Source organism: Triticum urartu, chromosome 7A (genome assembly GCF_056163025.1).
Source record: "Triticum urartu cultivar PI428250 chromosome 7A, HENAU_Tu73, whole genome shotgun sequence".
In the NCBI taxonomy this organism is placed as follows: Eukaryota; Viridiplantae; Streptophyta; class Magnoliopsida; order Poales; family Poaceae; genus Triticum; species Triticum urartu.
In genome coordinates, this window is record NC_141879.1 from 719,924,225 (window position 1) to 719,947,279 (window position 23,055).

The 23,055-nt window shown below is 45.0% G+C and overlaps 1 protein-coding gene, 1 long non-coding RNA gene and 1 pseudogene across 7 annotated transcripts; 1 reads left to right on the forward strand and 2 right to left on the reverse strand.

The window, feature by feature from the left end:
- The first annotated feature begins 283 nt into the window (after positions 1-283).
- On the forward strand, positions 284-1,879 carry LOC125523667 (uncharacterized). The gene is made up of 3 exons (XR_007290339.1): positions 284-570; positions 976-1,151; positions 1,712-1,879. It is a non-coding gene; the product is annotated as an uncharacterized LOC125523667 (long non-coding RNA).
- A 4,539-nt stretch (positions 1,880-6,418) lies between these two features.
- Positions 6,419-6,876, reverse strand: LOC125521990 (chaperone protein dnaJ 11, chloroplastic pseudogene; annotated as a pseudogene).
- A 3,732-nt stretch (positions 6,877-10,608) lies between these two features.
- On the reverse strand, positions 10,609-23,010 carry LOC125523558 (DNA (cytosine-5)-methyltransferase 1A). Of its 6 annotated transcripts, XM_087535360.1 has the most exons (15): positions 22,840-23,010; positions 21,998-22,139; positions 20,688-20,771; positions 19,959-19,999; positions 15,672-17,121; positions 14,011-15,496; positions 13,679-13,843; positions 13,377-13,569; positions 13,168-13,279; positions 12,933-13,080; positions 12,645-12,842; positions 12,275-12,553; positions 12,016-12,177; positions 11,671-11,889; positions 10,610-11,147 (listed from the first exon to the last, which is right to left on the reverse strand). In XM_087535360.1, the coding sequence occupies exons 4-15, from the start codon at positions 19,990-19,992 to the stop codon at positions 11,016-11,018; spliced, it is 4,578 nt and encodes a 1,525-aa protein (XP_087391486.1). In that variant the 5' UTR covers positions 19,993-19,999; positions 20,688-20,771; positions 21,998-22,139; positions 22,840-23,010; the 3' UTR covers positions 10,610-11,015. The 6 variants fall into 6 exon arrangements, with proteins under 6 accessions (XP_087391484.1, XP_087391485.1, XP_048544543.1 ...); XM_087535358.1 differs by having other exon boundaries at positions 10,609-11,147; positions 12,933-13,279; positions 22,083-22,139; XM_087535359.1 differs by having other exon boundaries at positions 10,609-11,147; positions 12,933-13,279; positions 20,693-20,771; positions 22,078-22,139.
- Positions 23,011-23,055: the final 45 nt, after the last annotated feature.

A 23,055-nucleotide genomic window follows, 5' to 3' on the forward strand; every position in this document is an offset into this window, starting at 1 on the left:
ATCCGCATCGAGCACAACCGAACTCCTCTTATATCCAGTGAGGCCAACTATCTAGAATATTGTCACCATCTTAAATCCATTGATGTTTTTCTGTTAAAGGCTTTGTTCTATGTACATACTGAAATTAGCAAAGCCAAACTTTTAATCTGAAAATATCACTTTATAGTACTTTGGTCTGTAAATGTGTTGCGTTGCTGTATTTTAAAGATGCGGTTTGTATTGGAAAAGATTACATTAAAGATGGTGTCGATCCTGATGACGGGCTGCCTTGCAGGGAAAGGGACGGGGGTACAAGGCATGGTCTGCGGCGCCGCACCTTGTTGTTCCCTGCCGGTGGCGGGCGAGCTGCAGTGGCGCTTCTCTGTTGCGTGGCGAGGGACGGGGGCGGAAGGTGTGCATCTGCAGTGCCACTCCTGGGGCATGCCTCTCCGGCGACATTGCCGGCGTACACAACATACCTTACTACACGGGGATTTCATCTCTGAACTAAATATTACGTCCGAAGACTGAAACATCCAGAAGATTTATTGAGACTATTCATTGATGGTCTTTCTCTACTACACGAGGAAGGTAATTTATGTGCTTCTTTTTCCATTTCAATGTACCGTTGTGTTATTTCGGTTGAAAAAATAAAGTTTCTACATATTTTCATGGCTTATGAAAAGTAGCTGAGATCCGTTGTTTTATTCCTACTTATTGAGGAAATTTCTGTGAAGCTAAAGTTGAAGTTGTTCATCTTTTTTTCTACAATTTAGTACTCTTGACATAGTTCTAAAATTTATCATTTCAAAAGATCAGTGTAGTAGTGCAGGCTAACAAAACCGTATTTTCTACAGGCCTGAGGTAGACAAACATAACAACTGATGAAAGAAGAACATATTTGTACCTTGTTGCCCGCTGACTATATGCATGGTTGAATTGTAGTATGTGTGATACATGAGAATAATGTAATATGAAGTGAAACATGGTGGATAGGGCTTCGTGAATGAGCTGGCGGAGAAGATGTCAGTGGTGGAAGCGGAGATGTTATAGAAGATGTTGCGGGCGGTACCGGAGGAAATGGCCAAATGGGGTTCCTCGGAGCCGACAAGAAGGATGCTGCAGCGGCACATATTGGTTTCCATTTCCATCCAGAGAAGAACTTATGAACGGTATGTGCGCGATCCATTCATTCTTTCGTTTGATCCTTCCTTATTCCCCTCAACTCAGATTCTTTTTCTTTTGCACTTACATGGTTTTTATGGATCAATAAATTTAGTGACATTAATGGCAATGAGAATATCATATATCCATAAACTTCACATTGTTGTTTTTCAGCAGAATATGATGTTTGTCTCTTTTTCATATGGACTGCAATATGGTCGATGGTAGCTTGCTGAATAGGTTAAGCGAGACCCAAGACATAATTTCATTCCCAGAGTTTGACTTGCTGAATAGGTTAAAAGCCTACTACAAAATATATTAGACACGGAGTTTGTAAGGGTTACATGTATGCAATTTACATGGGTCTATCTAATGTTAGAGTTTCATGCCTCTAATTATTTGTATTTATGTATTCTAGCTATGGATACCAGTAGCATTAGTTCTTTTAAAGTACTGCATTTATAAACTTTACTATTTAGATAATGTATATGAAAATATCAAGTAATTATAAATGCCATTTATGATCACAAACGATCTTACCGGATGATTGTTTTCATGGCCTTCAAAGAAGAGATATCCTAGAAGTTGAGTGCAGTTGGAGGGGCCTCAGTCCTTTTGAGCCAAGAAAAGTAGATGGGGCATGTCCAAGCTATGAATAGTAGATGGGAAAGTGTTGAAATATTTTGTGTTTCCATGGTTTGTAAATGGTAGGAGGTATATGTAGTAACCTGTACGGTTTCAAATGCCAAATTTCATGTGTAAAAGTTTGCTAGGGAATTCTGATTGTAGAATCTTGAAATAAGGGAACAAAATCCTACATGTGTCATATATTTAATTAATGGATAATAACAACAGACATGCTTTCATGAGATGATTAATCTTAAGCATAGAAGGGCATCCATGTGCCACCTATCATTTGTAATGCATAATAAAGAGTTCTATGTTTTTGTGTTTTGTGCATTAGATCTGATCCTATATGTTACCGAATTACATTGTAAGTAAAGTGGATCTCAATATTTTTGTATGTTATCAGCTATCTTTTCTATACATGTGAAATTTGATATGCAATTAGTAACAACTAACCTGCAATGAGTAGGAAGGCATAGTAATGTAATGAATAACCCAATATCGAATACTGATAATAATATCGACAAAACGTTCTTGATTTTTTAAGGCCCGTGGCAACGCACAGGCACTCTACTAGTTATGATAACCAATCCATCAACGCATACTCTTCGGTTCTTAATCATTAAGGCGCAAAACAAAACTTATGTTTGATGAAATTTTATCATATTTGCTAATGCTAGATAGAGTAGTCATACGTCTAACAAGACCAACACTTGAATTCGTTCCCTAGATGCAAAATGTTTTCCTCCTCACGAAAAGTGACGAGGGTTTCATGTCACCCACCACCAGGGCCGTCTCCGGTAATTTGGGGGCCCGGGGCGGAATTCAAAATGTTGGCTCAAATTTTGGAAAAAAAATATATAACTGAGGAACTATTTCTAAAAAGTCGCATACCTACCCAAGAAATACCTCATGGTAAAGCATATTCTTTTGCTCAAATACACAATATGAGTAGAACTAGAACTTGATGTGGAACGATCGGACAAAATAGAGACATGACAAAAAAAGCGTGGGGATATAAAAGAGACCTGATGAATAGGTTGCTTCGTCCGTGCCTATATGTGTACACACTACTGTTGCGGGCATCGACGAAAAAAAATATGTTCATCTTGAAATTGAAATAAAAATGGGGGCAATTTGAGTTCAATGGATTAATGATTTGTTTTCATTTCAATTTTTGTTCGACGTTCAAGTGCATCTATTTACAAATCAACACATACAACATCAATTTGGAAATCAGCAGATACAACATGTTAGTTCAAATGCATCTGCTGTTGTTATAGGTTTGTCTCAGTCCAAGAAATTACCGAATAGTTTGCTCTCGGCTTCGAAGGCGCATCCAGTCCAGGGCGAAGGGGAGGCAGACGAAGGTGCCCGACAGCAGCAATACGGGGGCTTGGTCAGTCTGGCATACGTTAGGAACTTGTGGGAACGGTGCGGAGGAGCTAGAAGGCTGACGACGGATTGCAGCAGATGAGCAGTCCTCGACTTGTCTGCGGGGTGGGAGATGGGTTGAGGCGGCGCGAGCGTGCATGGCAGACGACTGGGGATGGGGTTGGGCGCTGCGGCCTAGGGATCGGGACAGTACCAGGCTTGTGCAGAGATTGAGAAGGCGTTCGCGTCAGACTCGGGCGGGTTGCAGATATACGTGCACGACAGTTTCTCCCCGGTCGGGGGCCCCAAGATTTTGGGGGGCCTGTGCGGTTGGCCACTTTGGCCGCCCTCATCGACGGGCCTGCCCACCACCCCCGCCACTGGCCTGCCTCGTCTCTCGTGATCTTAGGACCATGGAGGCACGGTGGATCCTGACCCTGACAGTGGGAGGGCTCATGCTCTGGTTTAGGTAATTTTTGACTTTGGTTAGGGTTTCTTGCTTAACAAAGCGAAGCGGCAGCGGCTCCCTGAAGATGGAATAAGGTTATCCCCGCCTACTTCCCATCCCGGCGGTGTGTCTTGCGTTGTTGGAAGGTGTGTGGAGGTGTGTCTCCGAAGAATCTCACATGATATTATTGGTGTTTGTCTTCGATGGGCCTGTTCTGATCCCATCTTCGTTCGTCTACGTTGGTGTGTCTACATGTTAGATTCTTTCGATCTGCACTTCTTTCATCAGGGCTGGTTGCTGGTTTGGTGTGCTGGTTCAGTGGGGCTTTAGCACGTCGACTTTCCGACTGTTTACTACAACAAGGTTTGCCTAACTCCGGCGAGGTAGGGGCAATGACGACGGCGCACCTTCGCCTCGCTCCAATAATTGTAGTCATAGATATATGGTCCATGAGCCTGTATGTAATTTCAGTTCATTCTGATGTTCTTTGTACTACCATGATAATTGATGAATAGATCAAAAGTTTCTTCAAAAGAAAAAAAGACCAACAATGGTATAATCCAATGAAATGTCATACAATTTTTGTCTTCAACATACATGCATGGGACCAGATAGATATTGCAAAACCGAGGAAGTGAATCTTCTTCTCAAAATCTACTCCCTCCTTTCCGGTTTATAGGGCTTATCTCAAAATTTTAGTTTTTCCATTTTATAAGGCTCAATTTGATTGTTTCCCATCACATGTTCAGACTTCAAGGTGTATGAAGAGAAAACTGACCAATGCATGCACTTTATGCATGCATCCATTGCAATTAATGCGTTCGTAAACATAATTTTTTGAGGAAAACAAGAGCATTAATTGGGTGCTTTTGCAAACTACAAAAAATATTCCACCACTCATCATCTACCTTAGTTGGTGAGATTTTTGAATTGAGCCTTATAAACCGAAAGGAGGGAGTATCAATTATTCCACGCTTACATATCTTATTATTATTATTATTTAGTCATGCGAGCTTACGATAGAGACATGCATGTCTATAGTTTGTTTCTTAGCTCATACCTCTACGCCAAGGGAAGCACCTCCAGTTATCAATTTTTTGCACTTCCCCTTGTCATTAATTTGGTTGCAGAATCTAGTGAGTGGTTCTTCTTTTTTAAACCTACTAATTATTTCAAGCTTATTTATACTTTTTTTTTCTTTTCTCTAAACGATATGAACTCGGTGACAAAGACATGCATGTCGATAGTTTTGTTTGCTTCTTAACTCGGTACCTCAAGGGCAGAAAAGGCATAATTCTATGCAAAGAAAAGCACCAATCAATCATCGTTTCTTCACCTTGTCATTACTACGATTATCTTATTTTGATGTGGATCTGTGGCATCGCCAGACATGATTATCTCCTCGTCGAGAGATAACTTTGGTAATATGATCACAATACTCTTTCCTTATGTTTTCAAAGTAATGATGTGAGAGTATCTAAAAAATGATCGCATGTATAGTGGCGGAGACGGGGCAGCAGGGACCCTGGCTCCCCCTCACATCGATTTACAATGCAAAACTAGTCATTAGTTGCTGCTAAAAGCCTAATTTTCTATGACTTGGTTCTCCCAAACTGATTTAACATCACTCGCCCCCTCCCTCCAGTTCAATTTTACTGGCTCCAACACTGCGCATGGACAATTGTAGTAACCAGTGATTCCTCCAGAACCAAAAGAACTATCGGGCGTGCTACGCATCCATTGGCTGGTTTTCTTAAAAGATCTGTTGGGTCGTGAGCCGCCGATCTATGATGATCTGCAACAAGAGCCTCGTTCCAATTGCAACAAACCTTTTGTTGCAAATTGCAAAAACATGAATTTGTTTTTATGAGATGGCTTTTTTTTTTTTTGCGAGACGGCTGTATATATGACTCTTTTGCAACAAGAGCCTTGTTGCAATTGCGACATGCCCTTTGTTGTAAATTGCAAACATTACTTTTTTGGGGAGGCTACTCATTTTTTGAAGCTCTTTGTTGCAAAAAAAAAAAAACATCTCTACGTATGGACGTGTCTGTTGTCGGGGTTGTCTTCTACACCGCCACCTTCTACCCCACCACCCAACCCACGCATCCCACCTCTCTCCACCTCCATCCTCTCATGCTCTCCCTGCCCACACCCACCTTCTTCCGGCAGTCACAGCTCGTCACCACCACAGCCATGCCCAACCCCACTACATGTTGCGCACGGCTTGCCCTATCGCCAGCCTCTTCCGCTGGTGGCCAGCGCGCCCTCGCCCTCCCCGCGTCGTCCTGTCCATCCGTTCTTCGGGCCAAGGCGGACACGACCCCTTGCCGCCATATCCAGAAGCCGCGGGCTCTAGTCGATGCTGCTACCGCTCTACGATCGCAACAAGAGCCAAGTTGCAAACATGTACTGTAGTACTGTAGTGAGGTTGCTCTTAATCCATCTGATTAAAACATGACGACCACTGAGACGGTGGATGCGCACGGAAAGATCAGTATGTTGATCTATGGTGATTCGTAGGAACTATACATGTCCCTTGGGCTTTAAGCCGTTAATTTACAGTAGACTAATCGATCTAGTAGTACATATTTTGCATCTTGCTAATGATCGAACGCACATGAGATCTTCTATAAAAACGTCTCCCGCCGTGCCGCAGTTTACACGCATCACCTGATCTGGGCCGTCCAAGACGGATCGAACGGCGCGCAGCAGCTGACGCGGTTTTTCCTCCGGCGACCACGAGCACAACATGGTGCCGTGTCTGAACCAAACGGCCGGCGGCCTGGCGAACGGGAAAGCAGAGCATGCGTGTGTCCGGCCGTCCTACCAGCACTAGTCCGTCTCCCACGTCCTGCGTCGGAACGCTGGCCCCGCCGCCCGCCGCGTCGTGATCACCGCGGCGCGGCTGGCCACATCCTGGTCGTAGCGCGCGCGCTCGTCGGGGTCGGCCAGCATGGCGTACGCCGCGTGCAGCCGGATGAACCCCTCGTCGCCGCCTGCGCCTGCGGCGTCCGGGTGCACGTCCCTCGCCAGGCGCCGGTACGCCGCCTTGATCTCGCCCCTGCTGGCCCCCACGCCCACCCCGAGCACCTCGTAGTGCGTCCTCCTAGCCGCAGAAGCCCGCGCCAGCACGCACCGCCGGGCTCCGGCGACACGACCTGGAAAGGGCACAGCTGCAGAAGCGAACGTAGCCATCTATGGTTCCTTCTCTGTACTTCTTGATCCAAAAGCAGAGTACTTGTTCGTTGCACTGTTGTCCGTCCTCGTCCAGGAGAAGGGAGGCGGCGATGGATTTATAGGGGCTCTGGGCAGGGGTTGAGGAGCTTACTCAGCACTGGATCTTATCTGCTTCGAGAAGAAGATTACGATTATGTGTGAGCTCCTGCTGCTGAGTCAGCCACCAGTGGCTTCTTCTCCTAGTGCCCAGCCTGTTGCTTTCGCGCCACCCGTCGTGGTCCGGTTGCCGCTGCACCTCCTCTTCTCTTCTCTTCTCTTCTCTTCTCTTCTCTTCTCTTCCCCCCAACAAGGCGGAAAGGGACTCTCCATCATTAAAAACTCAGTCTCTTCAACCAACTTGCGCGACATTCCGGGTAGCGGGCATTCTAACTAATCTATGTGCATCAACATTGCTTGCGGGTTGCTCGTCGACGAGCTCACAGCTCTGAAACTTCTGCTTCCTGTCATTGATCTCATGTAAGATCATGCAATACTTACCGAGATGGACCGAGTTCTTCGGGTCATTTCGAGACCATGCAATACTTACCGAGATGGACCGAGGCACCCAAAAATAAGCCAGTCTCATTTCGGCAAACTATGCCCACCGCCCGGTGTTGGATGATTTTGCCACTGCATCATCAATGTTCATCTTTACCTCTCCCGCTGCTGGCCGAATCCATGACGTACTGTGCCCCGTCGCCGGAGCTCTAGTGGGTCTGGAACCTTGGTTCATGGCTGGAGATCTTGGAGCTCATGCAAATACCTCTCGATGAAATGATGTATAGATAGTGGCCTTTATAGCGCGTTTGAGAGCGGCACTGAAGCTCATCGATGGAGGCCCCATACGCGACACAACTGCAACCAATGCGGGAGCAGTGCGTCCTGGACGGCACATCGGCTGTAGTTGGGGCGGCCGGGCACATGCCAGTAGAGAGCACCGATGGTGTCTGCTCACGCGCGGGTATGAACCCACCTACACCCCCTGTTTGTCCATATATATTTTCTATGAAGATGGATTTTTGATTCGTGCATGGCAGTTTGCATTGCAGTTTGTAGGAAATTGTACAAATTTTAGTATGGTAGTTTGTACGGGAAATTTTAGAAATGATTAAGATGTATGCAGTTTGTATGAAGTTTGGGTGGTGATTAACATGTAGCCATTACTTAAGATGTATGGCAGTTTCTAGGGAAATTGTAGAAATGTTTTTAAGCCCAGATGGTGTGGGCAACTAAAACTTTTTCACATGACATTCTTTGTATGATTGTGTTTGTTTTATTCACATGACAATGTGTTTTCTCGTGCCAACTCTGTAGGTAATCACCACAACATCATATAAATATTTGATTCATGATATTTTTGCCATGCGCAAATTTGTTATAGGCACCACAAAAATTTATACTATACTTACCATGGCAAGTAAACTATAATTACCATGGGAAATAAACTAGGTTTACCATGTCAAATATATTTGTAGGGTAGCATGGCAATTTATTATAACACCATGGCAGTTTTATTTAGATAGACCATTCAAAACATGGCAGAAAAATCATATGGCAAATTGAAAACATATCCGTTTTCGTTTAGTTAAACATGGCTTTTTTTATAACAAATTGTATTGGTCACATGGCATTTATGTGTGAAGTGACATTGCAATTTTTTGAAGAAGATCATACGGCAAATTCAAAACATAGCAGAAAAATCATATGACAAACTCAAAAACATGGAAGTTTTTGTTTAGTGGAACATGGCAGATTTTTAGAGCAAATTATTATTTTTGGTCACATAGCGTATTTTGTGTGAAGTGGAATGGCAAAACTATCATGCATCAATAAGTTCTTGTCAATTATTTTTTGTTTCGAGATAGTATCAACTTATGAAGATTTTTGGATACAAATATTTGTACTAGGTTTATGGCAAGTTCACATGTGCATACAATGTCCACATGGCTAATTATTAGAGCTTGTCATTGCAAATAATTATTTAACATGACAATTTTCTAGAGTTTTTCTTAATGTCCCATGAGAAATTGTATTTTTTTACATCACAAATATATAGAGTTGTCATGGCATATAATGTTCTTTAATATGGCAAATCGTTGTTTTTATAACAAATTTGTGCTAATGTTGTCATGTTTAAATTTCAGTATAGGTAGCATGGTATTTTTACCTATTTTAGACCATGACATTTTAACTCGTTAGACCATGTCATTTTTATTAGCCTGACCATGGTAGTTTTATTGTTAAGATGATGGCAGTTTTCGTTATTAATAAGGTGGCAGTTGAACATGGCATTTTTTAGCATATAGTGTTTTTTAATGTAAAAACTTAGGTACAAACATCGCACCCACTTTTTTGTGTGCATACAACGTTTTTTAATTTTTTATATATTTTTGTGAACACTTTAATTTTATAGACATTTTTAAAATTTTATATATTTTTTAGGTGAATTTAATTTTATAGATATGTTAAATTTGTATAAACTGGACTTTTTTGGGTATGAACTGGACCTTCTTTTGGTCCAACTAGAAGAGAGTAACACCGGCCTCTCAACATTTAGGGACCATATTGGCGTCCTTTTACTATGCATTTATTATACTTCCTTCGATCATTTTTAGTTTGCATATAAGATTTGTCTGAAATCAAATCTTCTAAGTTTGACCAACTTTATAGAAAAAATACCAATCATCACAACGTGAAATCAGTATCATTAGATGCGTCATGACTTTAATTTTCATAATGTATAACTTTCGCGTTATAAATGTTGATATTTTTTAATATAAATATGATCAAACTTTATAAAGTTTGACTTCAGGCAATTCTTATATACGAATTTTTTTTTATATACAGAGTAAAAAGGACATGAGGGAGTAGTGAAAGAAATAGGTAGTGACATCGGAGTAGTGGAATACTACTCACGCACCGCTCGGCATCCCTCGCCGCTGCCGCCCCCCTCCTGCTCCTCTTCCTCGGCCTCGTCCACCGCCCGCGCTCTGCTTCGGGCGCGGCGGGGAGGAGGGGCGCGGCTAGGCTTGGATGGCGAGCACCGCACCTGCGGCTACAGCAACACGCCCCCGAGGCGACGCATTCGATTCAAGGGCGTTTCTTCTTGCCGAGAGAGGATTCTTCAGTTCTTGGCGTGCTCTTCCTCTCTGATATCGAAAGATCTCAGATAGTAGTAGTAGTACCAATCTTGGTAGTTCCAATGCTGTATGTACTCTGGAGATAGCTTCTCAAGTGAAATTCCGGGGAAATTTTTGTACCAAGATGTAGCTCCAAGGAGCAAGCAAGTGTGTAAATCAATCTCCCTGCTGCCTGATGGTACAAATAATAAAGATTTTGAAGTCCAATGTATCTTATGTTATTATCATGCATGTACTGTGTGATTGAACAAACTAACAGGGTCGACGCCAAAGATTCTTGGAGAAGTCGATACATGGATGGAAAGAAGACATCAGGTGAGTTTCCCTTCACAACTTTGGAAACAGCACATGAATTTTGAAATCCTCACTTTTGTAAATTCTTATGTATGAATGCACTGACAGAGTAACAGGTCGACGCATGAGATTGATTCTTAGGAAAGTTGATGCATGAAACAGAGATTGGGCAATAAAGCGAGCCCAAGAGTTGGTTTCATGGTGGCGATTACAAAAGGTAGGTTGCTGCTATGCAGTTTTCCTCCCAACTTTGGAAAACAACAGTTGATTCTGATGCCAACAGAAAACTGCATCCATCCAGAAAACACCACAGCAACAGGTCAGCAAAGGAGATTGATTCTTACAAAAGTCAATGCATGAAACGGAGACAAGGTGACAAAGTGAGCTCAAGAGTTGGTTTCATTCAGGTGGCCAATACGAAAGGTAAGATTGATGCTATATTTTCCCTTCACAACTTTGGAAGACACTTGCAAAGTTGCAGGAACGGAAAATTGGCATCACAGTTGTTTACAAAAAGATTACGCCCCCGGTGCTAAGAGTCTGTTCCCTCTATAAACTTCATCCATCCATCCAATAGCATCTGATGCTTTTAATCCTCCTCTTACGAAGAGCACATCAGATACACAAAAGGCAGCTCAGGCGGCCAGCCTGTAATAGCTTCAGAGTCAATTACTCCCAGAACATACATATAGGGGCCAATGATAAATTAAGTCCCACTCGGACCAACCAAAAAATGACGAGCCTTGTATCATGCAGTGAACTTAAGCCAGTCAAGGCTTGCCGTCGATGGCTTGCTTGAGCTTCCTCCCTAGCATGTAGGAGAGGGGAGGCGGCACAGCGTTCCCGATCTGCCGGTGCTTGCTCTGGATGTTGCCAGCGAAATGGTATCCATCAGGGAAGCCCTGCGAGCACATTCATGTCAGTCATGTCATGGGATTGGATCAGAGATCTTCAGAATATATCAGCAGATGCATTCGATTCATAGCATAATGCATTAGGTTCTGATCTGCCTACAGATCACGGACAAGGCCATTGTGCTTGTACAAATGCATAATTATGATCCAATTATTTGATAAAATGGTTCAGTCTAGTACTCTAGTAGCAGCATTGATGGGAACAAAAACTAGTATGAACTATATGCTTCATTTTAGTCAAGCGTAAATGTCCAGGCACCAGGGGTATATTACTGTCTACTAGAGTCTATGCAATATTAGCACTACGATCTGATTCTCATAAAATAGCTCAATCTTAAACCCTGGTAGAAGCAACGATGGGGAACAAAAACTACTGTGAACTCTGAAGTCTGAACCGTATGCTTCATTTTAGTCAAGTGTAATTTTCAAAGCACCAGCAGGTGTATTACTGTGTAGTAATCTATGCAGTGGTATCATTTTTGGGAGTATATATGTTGGCAAAGTATTTTACCTGGGATCGGGCGCACTCACGAACAGTGATGATCCTGTCCTGATCAGGGTGGAAGCACATGCCGACCTTGCCCATTGGCTGGGGATCTGTCACAGATGTGGGGAAGTTGCCCTCCCAATCCAACCTCCCGTACAAGCCTTTCCACTGGTTGTGCCTCTTGGCCGTGTTCGGCAAGCACCAAGGGATCAACTCCACCGTTTGCCCTGTCGATAGCTTCACCTGCACGCACAGCATGATGAAAATCAGCTATCAGTACATCACATGATTGGCTACCAACAAACAAGGCGGTAGAAAGCAGCAGAAAAGGATTTGCGTCGAATGAAAAAGAAAATGGCAGAATGCTACCTTCTCATCTGGGAGGTCATGCCAGTCACAGCCAGGGCGCTTCGGGATGTGCTTGCACCTTATGAGATTGAGCTCATTCATTTCTTTAGCTATGTGATCACTCAGCGAAGATGCATCACCTCGAATCTTCTTCTGGAACCAGGAGACAGGCTCACTTGCATACTACAGCACACAAGGGAGAAAATTCAGCTTGTGCATATCAAGCAAGAGCACTGACACAACGGACTGAAGTGGGAGTAGGGATGTACTATACACCTACCGGTATTGTTGGTTTGCTGGCACCATTCTCCACCGGCGGCAGATCACCAATTGTATCCCTGACTGTTATAGAGCGGAAAGGAGCCCCTCCAGCAGTGCTCTTAGCAGCGGCATAGTATTTCCCTTCTGGTAGATTGATTTTCAGCTCAGGGCTGGAGAAGACGTGCATCGGTTCAGGCCAATCAGGAAGGGTCTCCCCAGGTGCAGCAGCCCAGATGAATGCCCTTTTCCTGGACTGTGCAACACCATAAGCACCTGCCTCTAAAATCCCAAACCGAACCTATAAAAAATGCAGAGAAGTTTAGAACATGTGGGAATGAAGGAATGCCATATAGTACAAGCAAAAACAGAGGAGAGCAAGTGTCAAGCACCTGGTATCCCATCTCCAGCAGTGATGCTAGTGTCAGTCTGAAGGTCTGGCCTTTGTTGAATGAAACAAAGTTCCTAACATTTTCCAAAAGGAAGAACCTAGGCCGGAAATACTCCGCAAAGGACAGGAATGCCAAAATCATCTCACACTGAACTTTGCTCCATGGACTTTGGTTGAATCTGTTCATTCCAGAGAACCCCTGAGAAAAGATGGACAGAGTGTCAAGCAGCAGCACTGAAGATTAACAAAGCATCGAGCATTCTCCTGGCATATAGATGAAACAACCAACCTGGCATGGAGGGCCACCATTGATGAACTCTACTTCACCTGGCACAGGGAGATTTTTAATCTTTTCATCTGAAAGTTTAGCTGCCCGTTCAGAAGCCTCGGTAGTTGAGATGCAATCATCAACATCACCACACTTGTCCATTATTGCCCTGCAAAGGCAAATGGTCACATGTGAGTTGGGAGATACAGGAATAATAGGTTTAGTGCGTCCAAAGGGGGGAAAGGTGGCTGCATACTTCAGAATCACATTGCAGTTCTCCACAAATACCACTGCCTCTGGATGATTTTCACCAAATGCATCCCCAGCAGGTTCTTCATATTCAATTGCCCATTTTGTACGTGATGCGCCTGTAAAGTCAAATGATCAGAAAGTATATGGAGGCCAAGTTTGTTCTATCTTCCAGCAAGCATCTAATAAAAAACATGCAGATGGAAATATAATTACCAGATAGCTGCAACCCTTCAGACAAACCTCCACAGCCAGCAAAAATATCAAGGGTTGCAAGACAGTTTTCTGGTGTCACATTCTTCTGTTTGTCAGAATCAGCTTGCAAAACGTCACAAATCTGCTTTCCTTTATTCTTTTTTACAGCCTGTGCCTTCCTTGTCAGGATCGTGAGCTTAACATTGGTCGGTAGCTGGTTCAAAGACAAGACAGGCTCAGTCAACTATCTGAAGCAGTTTCTCAACAAAATAAATGCAAAGTAACTGGTGAAGATCAAAAGCTGAATTTTGGCAATAACTAACCTGCTTGAGAGCTCCAGTCTTAGGGTCATAAAGATATTCACAGTAAAAGGCATGATCAACCACTACTGGAAGATTTGGGTTTGGAAGGTCGTTCTTTGCTGTAACCTCACATTTCCCCTCTATCATCACAACTGGCACACTCACTACATCTTCACTGTAGTAAACCTGGATCATCAAACAACAAAGAATAAATATTAAAGACCAAATGTACAAACCAAAAGGTTATGAGGAATAACAGGCGTATGACGATCGCTATGCAGATAAACAACAATGAAGTGAATATTTTTGAAGTGAATACTAGACCTTAAACAACAAGGCAAAAAGCAACAAACCTCTCTGATGTCTGAAGAGTAAGCTTTAGCTGATGAAATATCATCTGGCCTGTATAACCTTCTTACACTGACTTTGGTTGATTCTGGATTAGCTTTCTTCGATCCAGCAGAAGCTTTGATACTCTGCAGGTGACACACCACATAAGGCTTCAGGCCTACATTTCTTCCAGCCTTGTAGGTCCCCTGACCCTCGACTTCAGAGAAAAACTCAGGCCTGATGTACAGAAAGTCATGAACACTGTATGTAACATTCTTGAGGACAAAGCTGGTCTCTGATAATATCTTGAATTCATCACCAACTGCTTCTCGCTCCTCACAAGAACTACAGCGGCCAGTTCCAGTGCCCAGTTTATCAGAAGGGAGGGAGAAAAAGGCACCTTTCTCAGGACAGTATAAGCTTTTGCAGATATACTCCACAGGCAAACCTTTCCTCTTCCTGTCCTCTGCCTTGGCCCTCTCCATCTTAATAGCTTCTAAATGCTCCTTTCTGCACTTGTGGCCCCAAGGAACCTGCTGAAAATTGACGGACACTGATTCCTTGATGTCACTTGTTTCGAATTCCAAACAACCATTAGTAAAGAAAACCTCTCGTTCATTTGCAGCATTGCCAAGGACAGTGTGTGAACCCTTTTGCAGAATTCTTCCATGGATCATTTGTGTACCATCATGTTTCTCATGCATATACTCAACAAAACACATGATGGTTTCTCCTGAATCATCTTCTAGTGTGACTGCCCCACCAACAGCAATACTGAGATCTCGAACTCTAGCACATTTGTACAGAACTTCTCCAGAGAGTGTTTTCCCAACTGTTTGGCCCTCCCATTCAATTTCTTTACAAGCATTTGTTGATGACTTTTTAGACCTCGTTGATGGTGGGGTCCTAAAAACAGCTTCCTCGTCAACTTTAACCTCCACCTCAGCATCATCATCTTCATTCTCTTCCTGTTCCTCCTCAATTTCCTTCTGGTCATCATTCTCATCTCCCTCCTTGGAATCCTCTGGGAAATGAGTTGCATAGTAATCACTCCATATCTTGCTGATCAACCCTGTAGTTGTCGCACGCATAAGTTTTCTTTTAAGTATTGGGCCCATATTTGCACTTGGGTTCAGATTCTCTCCCCTTGTTGCCTGATTTTTTTTCTTCATCGCTAGTTTTATGTGCCTTCGTTCTTCCATCTTTGCAAGAAGTCCAGTGATGAAGGCACTTTGTTGAATAGTCCTTTCTGGATAACTTGCAAACTGCTGAAGAATTATCTGTCCATGCACCACAACATATCTTTCAACAAGCGCTGCATTTGTTGAAATAAATGCACAGTGCCCTTTCTCAAATTCGGCTACTCTCTTAACAACATCAGCGAAAGCAAGTTTGGAAGCGCGAGTTTGTTCTTTTAGAAGGGCGATGACACTGACAGCCAGCCTTGCTGTTTTAAGGACAGTGTCACACCATGGCGCATACTGCTTTGTTGGCTGGCGTAATTTGTACCTGAAATAATTGAGATCCATATGTAAGTTAGAGGGAGCTTTCATCGGAAGAAATTGCAAGATTCTGTGCATAAAATAAAATACAAATTTCAAGACAGAAGATCCGAAATGCATGGCAAGCTATTGAGCAAGTGTGCTTGTAATACAGAGGTAACTGGAGTTGCAGGAGTATTTACCAAGCTATGTCAGTTCGAATTAATATGCAGATCATTTCACCACCAAATTCTACAACCCATTCCTTGATTGGACTTAGATAAACTGCAATCCCTTTATCTTCCTGGTCAGATTTACTTGAGGAAGAAGATGACTGTGTTGACTCGGCTGTTGAACAGAAGTTATGATCATCTTCTCTCATAAAACCAGACCCAAAGATCACTATGTCATTTTCAGCACCTGCCTTCATAGGAATGAGCTCCAAAGGGATAAGTCTGGCATCTGAATTATACAGAGCCCAATTGTTGAGTATTCTTGTTGGCAGTTCCTCCACAAGCATGGCATCTTCGCTGTCAAGCATGTACTCATCCATTTCTACGCTAGATGGTTTATAGTATGCTGGCATTGGGTAGTCATTCGCGATCTCTGTTTCACAGATCTTGATATAGACATTTTTCTGTGAATTCTCATGCTTGCCTCTCTGCTTCTTGTTCATCTTCCACTCTTCCTCATCCTGCAACAGTCTTGCTAATTTCTCATCTTCATCCTCGTTTTCAGTCGCCTCCTTACACTGCCCATCCTTGATCGTCAGAGTTCCATCTGAGGTCATAGCTGCCAACCTGCTGAATTCCACCCTAGATTTACATCCATTTCTTAGGGCAACAAGAGCAGGCAGTGTGGACAGTATCTCATCATCGTTGTTTGCTGTATGGTCCAATGCAGTAAGCTGGTTATGGATAAACTCACCAATTGAGATTACAAAGTCCTTTCTCACTGTTCCATTGAAACTTCTCTCTGAATTAATGGAACGTACAACACTAGCAAGCAACTCTTCCAGACCCAGCAAAGGATTTCCGCCAACTGACCTGACTAGCTTTCTGTAAACTTCAACACAGATATGGGCCTTCTGACTGAAAAGATCAAAAAAAGACCGGTAACTACTTGCTGGCTTCACACATTCATAATCAGCTAGTTCTGTTGAGAGCCAAATTATCACAGTGTTTTCTTTATAGCCAGAAATTGCCCAGTCCTTGATTGGCCCAAATCTCTCACAGCGTATTCCCTTTTCCCTGGGCTTTTTCATATCAGCGTCAAAGGGCATGACAACAGCTGTTATGGAGATACCATCACTTCGAGACATTTCAAAAGGTTGCGGATTACCATCTCCATCATGCAGGATGAAATCACAGAGTTTTCTGCGAGGTTTCTTATCTTCAGGCCCTGTTTTTGTCAACCTAACAGCCTCTGTTTCCTCTTCAATCCGAATGTCCTTGATTGTGACAAGCATATCTTCTTCAGACAAGTAAACTGCCTTCTGTTTGAAATTAGAACAGGCAGCTGTTCTCTTTGGTCTCTTGGAGACAATGGTGTCATGACCATTGTTAGTGGTACCGTTGTTCTCTTTATTAATATTGTTGTCATCCTCGGTCTCATCTTCCGTCTTATGAAGCTTAGGTCTGCGCCTCTTTGTTCCTGAAAAGCAGAAAATGACAGACACATTAAGAACTGAACAAGATGCGAGAATATAAACATCAGATGAACCCCATACATAAGAATATTAAATGGAGTGCATTCAAAAGACGAGAAAATAAATGCTGGTCAATATTTAATACTTATTATTATCAATATGAACTTGGATTCTGCACTGAGCCCAAAACTCGGAGCATGTCGTGTTAAGTGCTATGCCTAATCAAATCAAGATGTGGCACTGAGCACAAAACTCGGAGCATGGCATATTAAGTGCTATCACTAATCAAATCAAGATGTGGCTATCATATGTATCTGAGCAGATTACTCCCTAATAACTTAAGCTCTTTTCGTCGAACACACACATATGTGTGTCATCTTGTACTAGGAAAACTTCAAGATGACACAGAACTTACAACAACAAAATCAAAATAAAGCAACAAACCAGAAAGCCAAAACAAATAAGAAGACTAAACAAGAACTACTTGGCTAGTTAGCGAAAACTAATAGCTTACACTTGTGTATCACAAATGAATAAATTCTGCTAGGGCGCGAGACAAGTTATCTTGTATTGAAAACATAGACGTACAACCCAACAGGGGAATCACCCTGTGACTTTTTTAGTAAGAGAAATAACGCATGAGGCACCCCGCAGAGGAAGCACCATGTGACCTTTTTAGCATCGAACACGGGTGGGTTGGGCACACTTGCTAAGGGATGCTCGGTTCTCAAGTTGTCTTAGGTTATACAAAACTCGACCCTATGTGGAGTTTTATAGTAAGAAGAAACAACCCATGAGGCACCACACGGAGGCCAAGCCTCAAACATGGTGGGCCGGGCATGCATTCATGCAACTAGCCAATGGAGTGGCACTCAGTTCTCTTGTTGTCGTGCATATCCTATACATATTTGGTTGGTTACTAACTGGTGAACGACAGTTACTTGCTATGTGATTTAGAAGTTACATTTATTTACTTTGATATCATCTATACTTTCCTCCAGCTGGAAGCTCATGGTTAACTACACATTATTTGATCGTCCACCCAATTTAATTATGCTCTAGCCAAGCTTCAACTAACTCATGATAGAAAAAGTAGTTCTAGGCTTCTAGCTAAGACTCCCAGTGCATAGCGGCCTTGTAAAATATATTGGCGAGTGATCAATTAAACGCCTGAGATGGCAAACTTATCAATAAATAACAATGGTATCATTATGACGAAAAAGGGTTTCCCTCCGCTTTATATTATAAAGCAACCACCACCGCATACATCCGAGAGAACTGATACAAACTCACGCCACGACCGCACTCAACAAACACACCCAAGGCAAGATACAAGGTGTCGGGCACCAACACACCACCCCAACGACTACTAGGACACTACAAATGAGCAAAGAAGAACCACTTTGAGCCGAGGAGAAGTGAGACGGCCAACTTCGTAGCGGGGACACCAAAACGGTGCCTCCAAGAAGGGCACGACCACAATAGCCACCACCGTCCGGTCCCGCGGATCAAGTTTTCACCCGGAGCAACACGAAGGGAGAGGGAGCACCGCGACTCCTCCTGCAAGGAGGAAACACGCCCACGGCCGCCGTCACCGTCGGCCAGTCCAAAGACTGGGCAAGTGATGTACCCCGTTGCTCCAACCCCTCCAACACACCCCCACTCCGTCAACCACCCACATCCATACCACCCGAGTGGCCATGTTTGCTCACCCGCACCCGAGCCACACAATCTGCTAAGACCAACGCGCCTTCCGCCGCCGCCCTGCTTCCAAACTGCCCCAAGAACATCAAAGGGGAAGGCTTTGGACAGCACTGCCAACCCCAACCATCGCCGGAACCGCCAGCGACCGTCCCGCCTCAAGCATCGCCAGGTAGCAATCAGCGAGCACCATGCCAGGGAAGGGGGAAGGGGGAGGAGCGGCACACGGCCACGCACCCCCTGCGCCGGTGACAGGCGGCTCGACCACGTCGGAGCCCCCATGCCTCCTACTGGCCTTTCCCCCCGAAGCAGTTGTCCGCTGAAGAGGGGGGGTAGGACTGCCGCCACAGCCGCCAAGGATGGACCCAAGGGAAGCCTTCCAACGCCACATGTCGTCGTCCAGGTGCCGGGGAAGAGGCCTGACCAGACGCTGGGGCGCATACGCACCTCCACCACCGCAGCCACGCCACCAGCATGGCCAGACGACCCACGACAGCACCGGTCGCCCGTGGCCCCTGCTGGCCTCGGCCCTCTCCACCAGACGGGCCGCCAGCAGCATATCAGGCCCATCTGACCGGCCCGTCTCGCACAAATCCACCCGAAGAAGGCTGCCTGCATCACCAACCTGGGCTGAGGCACCAGCTGCCGCCGAGCCACAGCCAAGCAGCAGGAAGAGGCCGCGCCACCACCAGACGGCGCCACGGCCTCCTCGCGTGCCCGACGCCGCGCCCCGCCATAGCCCAGCGCCACCAGCGGCCAGCCATCCCTCACCCGCTAGAGTTTCCACGCGGTAGGGAAAGGAGAAGCCCCGCCGCCACTTACGCCGGCTAGGCTTCGCCGGCGGCGCCTCTAGGCGGCGGTGAGTGAGGGGGCGGAGGGGAGGGGGTGGCGGCGGCCGCTGGTTCCCCGTCCGCTCGCGGGAGTGGCTCAGGGGGAACAGTTTTCACAATGGTAGCATTCATTGCTTCATATACTACACAACTTTTTTTAGACCAAATATAACACCACATATTGAACTCATAAAAAAAGAACAATAACAGGCCGTAGTCTAACAATGCGGAGACGTGCAATATTGCAGGAAGCCATGAACTAATAAATTGATGCCTAAAATGTAGGAACAGAAATAGCAAGGCAAACATACCTGCAGTAGAAGCGAGATGCGGAAATTTCGTCATAACTCCCCTGTAAAGTTTCATAATCAAGCAGATATGTCAGCTAGAAGTTGACATAAATGTAGCAATAAAGCTGCAAAATCAGGAGTTTGGCGGTTACATCACAAAGCAACAGTTCATTAACATATTGACAAAAAAGGACCTAGTTCATTGACACATATAACAATGAAATCGGACAGAGTTAATGACATCTGATCCAGTTTTTATAGCAACTATTGAAGAGACACATGATGTACAAGCCTACAGGGCAATGAAAGCATCTCCAGGGCGTAAAAATAAGCGCGCCACAAAAGGGGCCGCAGTTGAACAGTCAGATTCCACATAACACGCTAAGGCAAGCAAATTCACCAGCATTAATATGCAAAGACGGCGACAATGTCGCCGGCCTGCCGACAGGCACCTAGATCTCCTCATTGGAGCAAATAAATTAAGGCACTAAGCAACATTGACACAGTAATCACAGTTAACAAGTGCAACAGCTCCCAGCTGATTTGATTCCAAGTGAGCAAATACTAGTTAGTAGCAGTAGCAACTAATTAAGCAACAGCACTGCTGAGGTGCAACCACATCCACGGTTAATAAGGAGAGCAGCGCACAGGAGGCAGCAAGGGCAACAACTCCAGGGTGATTCGATTGCAAGTGATCACAACAGCAATTCAGCTACTAGTTCATCAATGGATGAGGAAGGACATGGTTACCTCACCGGTGGAATCCGCAGATCTCACCAAGCTAGGGAGGGTCACACACTGACACTCACAGATCCACGACCGAGATCAAGAATCCTGTGCAACAAAACAACAGGATATATCATTAGAGAAGCATCATAGTCAGAATCAGATTCAGAAATTTCGGCATAAGTCCCCTGTAAAATTCTATAATCAAGTAGAAATGTCAACTAGAAGTTGAGATAAATGTAGCAATCAAACTGCAAAATCAGGAGTTTGGTGGTCCCATCACAAAGCAGCAGCCCATTAACACAACTTGGACACAACTAATGACATCCAGTTTATAGAAATCATTTAAGAGACACATGATGTACAAGCCAATAGGGTAATGAAAGCATCTCCGGGACATAACAATGAGTGCACTAAATGTAACAGCAGTTGAACAATATGAGTTTTATCCTATGCAGCTATGTAGGAACACATTCTCCATAAAACATTAAGTCAAGAAATTTCACCAGCATTGATATGCAAAGACAATGACAACACCGCCAAGGCGCCTAGAGCTCATCAATGGAGCAAACAGAATTAGCCACTAAGCAACCATTGAAGAGACACGTAATGATGTACAAGCGTACAGGATAAGGAAAGCATCTACAGGATGTAACAATGAGCGTGCCAAATATAAAAGGGGCAATGGTTGAACAATATCAGTTTCATCCTATGCAATAAAAGTTGAGCAGATTGTGCATGACACGCTATAGCAAACAAATTCACCATCATTTATATGCAAAGACGACAATGATGTCACCAACTTGCCAACAGGCGCCTAGATCTCATCACTGGAGCAAACAAAATTAGTCACTAAGCAAACATTGAAGAGACACGTAATGATGTATAAGCCTACAGGATAATGAAAGCATCTACGGGGCATAACAATGAGTGCGCCAAATATGAAAGGGGCAGCAGTTGAACAATATAAGTTTATCCTATGCAACTATGTGGGAGCACATTCCGCATAACATGCTAAGGCAAGCAAATTCACCGGCATTAATATGCAACGACAAAAACAATGTCTCCAACTTGCCGACAGGCAACTAGATCTCATCATTGGAGCAAAAAAAATTAAGCAACTAAGCAACATTGAAACAGTAAGCACAGCTGGCAAGGAGAGCAGCGCACAAAGGAAGCAAGGGCAACAGCTCCCAGGCTCCCAGCTGATTTTACTCCAAGAGATCACATACTAGTTAGCAACAGTAGGCACTAATTAAGCAACAGCGCCACGATGGCACCATAACCACAGTTAATAAGTAGAGCAGCACACAGGAGGCGGCAAAGGCAATAACTTATGGCTGATTTGATTGCAAGCAATCACAACAACAATCCAATTACTAGTTCATTGACGGTTGAGTAAGGACATAGCCACCTCACCGGGGCAATCCAGACCCCAGCAAGCTAGGGAGGCTCACGCACTCACAGATCCAGCACCTGCGCAAGAAAACCACGGGATATGCCATCAGAGAAACATCAGAATCAGAAGTCAAAATGCGGAAACGCAAACACAGCTAGCGATGCCGCAATAGACCGAACATGGAAGCAGGGACACCCGTCTGGATTCGAACCAGATGGGGCGACGACCAAGACGCCGAGTACACAAAGCGGGCGGGGCTAGTAGCTGGGCCGAGCGACGGAAATGCGGGGAGGCGCACGGCTACACGGAAGAGAAGCGAAAGCACGCACACACCCGCATCGCCATTCCAGCCCTGCCAGGCCGGTAATCATCCATCCATCCATCCATCTGAGGCGACACGAGCAAGCACGCAGGCGCGCAGACAAGGCGAGGCGGAAAACCCGCCCCCCGGTCGGAAGCGATGGAGGGCCTGGTCGAGGGCGGCCGATCTTCCTGCTCGCGTGCCCAGGTCGAGCTCCGGCGGAACATCGGCCGTCTACGTGCCCCCGCCGGGGAGGCAAAATCACCGGCCGACCGACCGGAACTCTCGGAGAAATTGGGGGAAATCGAATGTCCCCAAATCACGGATCGCGCGCCGGCGATCAGCGAGCGGGGCGACCAAAAGCAAGGAAGCAAATCCCCTTCCCCAAAAAGGCCCAAATCGAAACCCTCGCCCCCCAAAAAAAAAATCATAATAAAGCAAGCTAATGCTGGGGCGGCCGGCGGGCGAGCGATTACCTGCCTGCGGGGGCAGGCGGGCGGGCGGGCTCCCTCCGGCCTCCGGCGACCGGCGGCGAGATGCGGGGAGGGGGAGAGGGAGAGGGGCGGTCTCGATCGTACGGAAGTAGGGTAGCTCGTAGGGGTGTGGGCGTGGGTGTGGGAGGTGGCGGGCGGAATGCGAAGAGAGAGTGAGAGAGTGGGAGGTATATGAGCGGAAGGCGGGCGCGGTCGGGG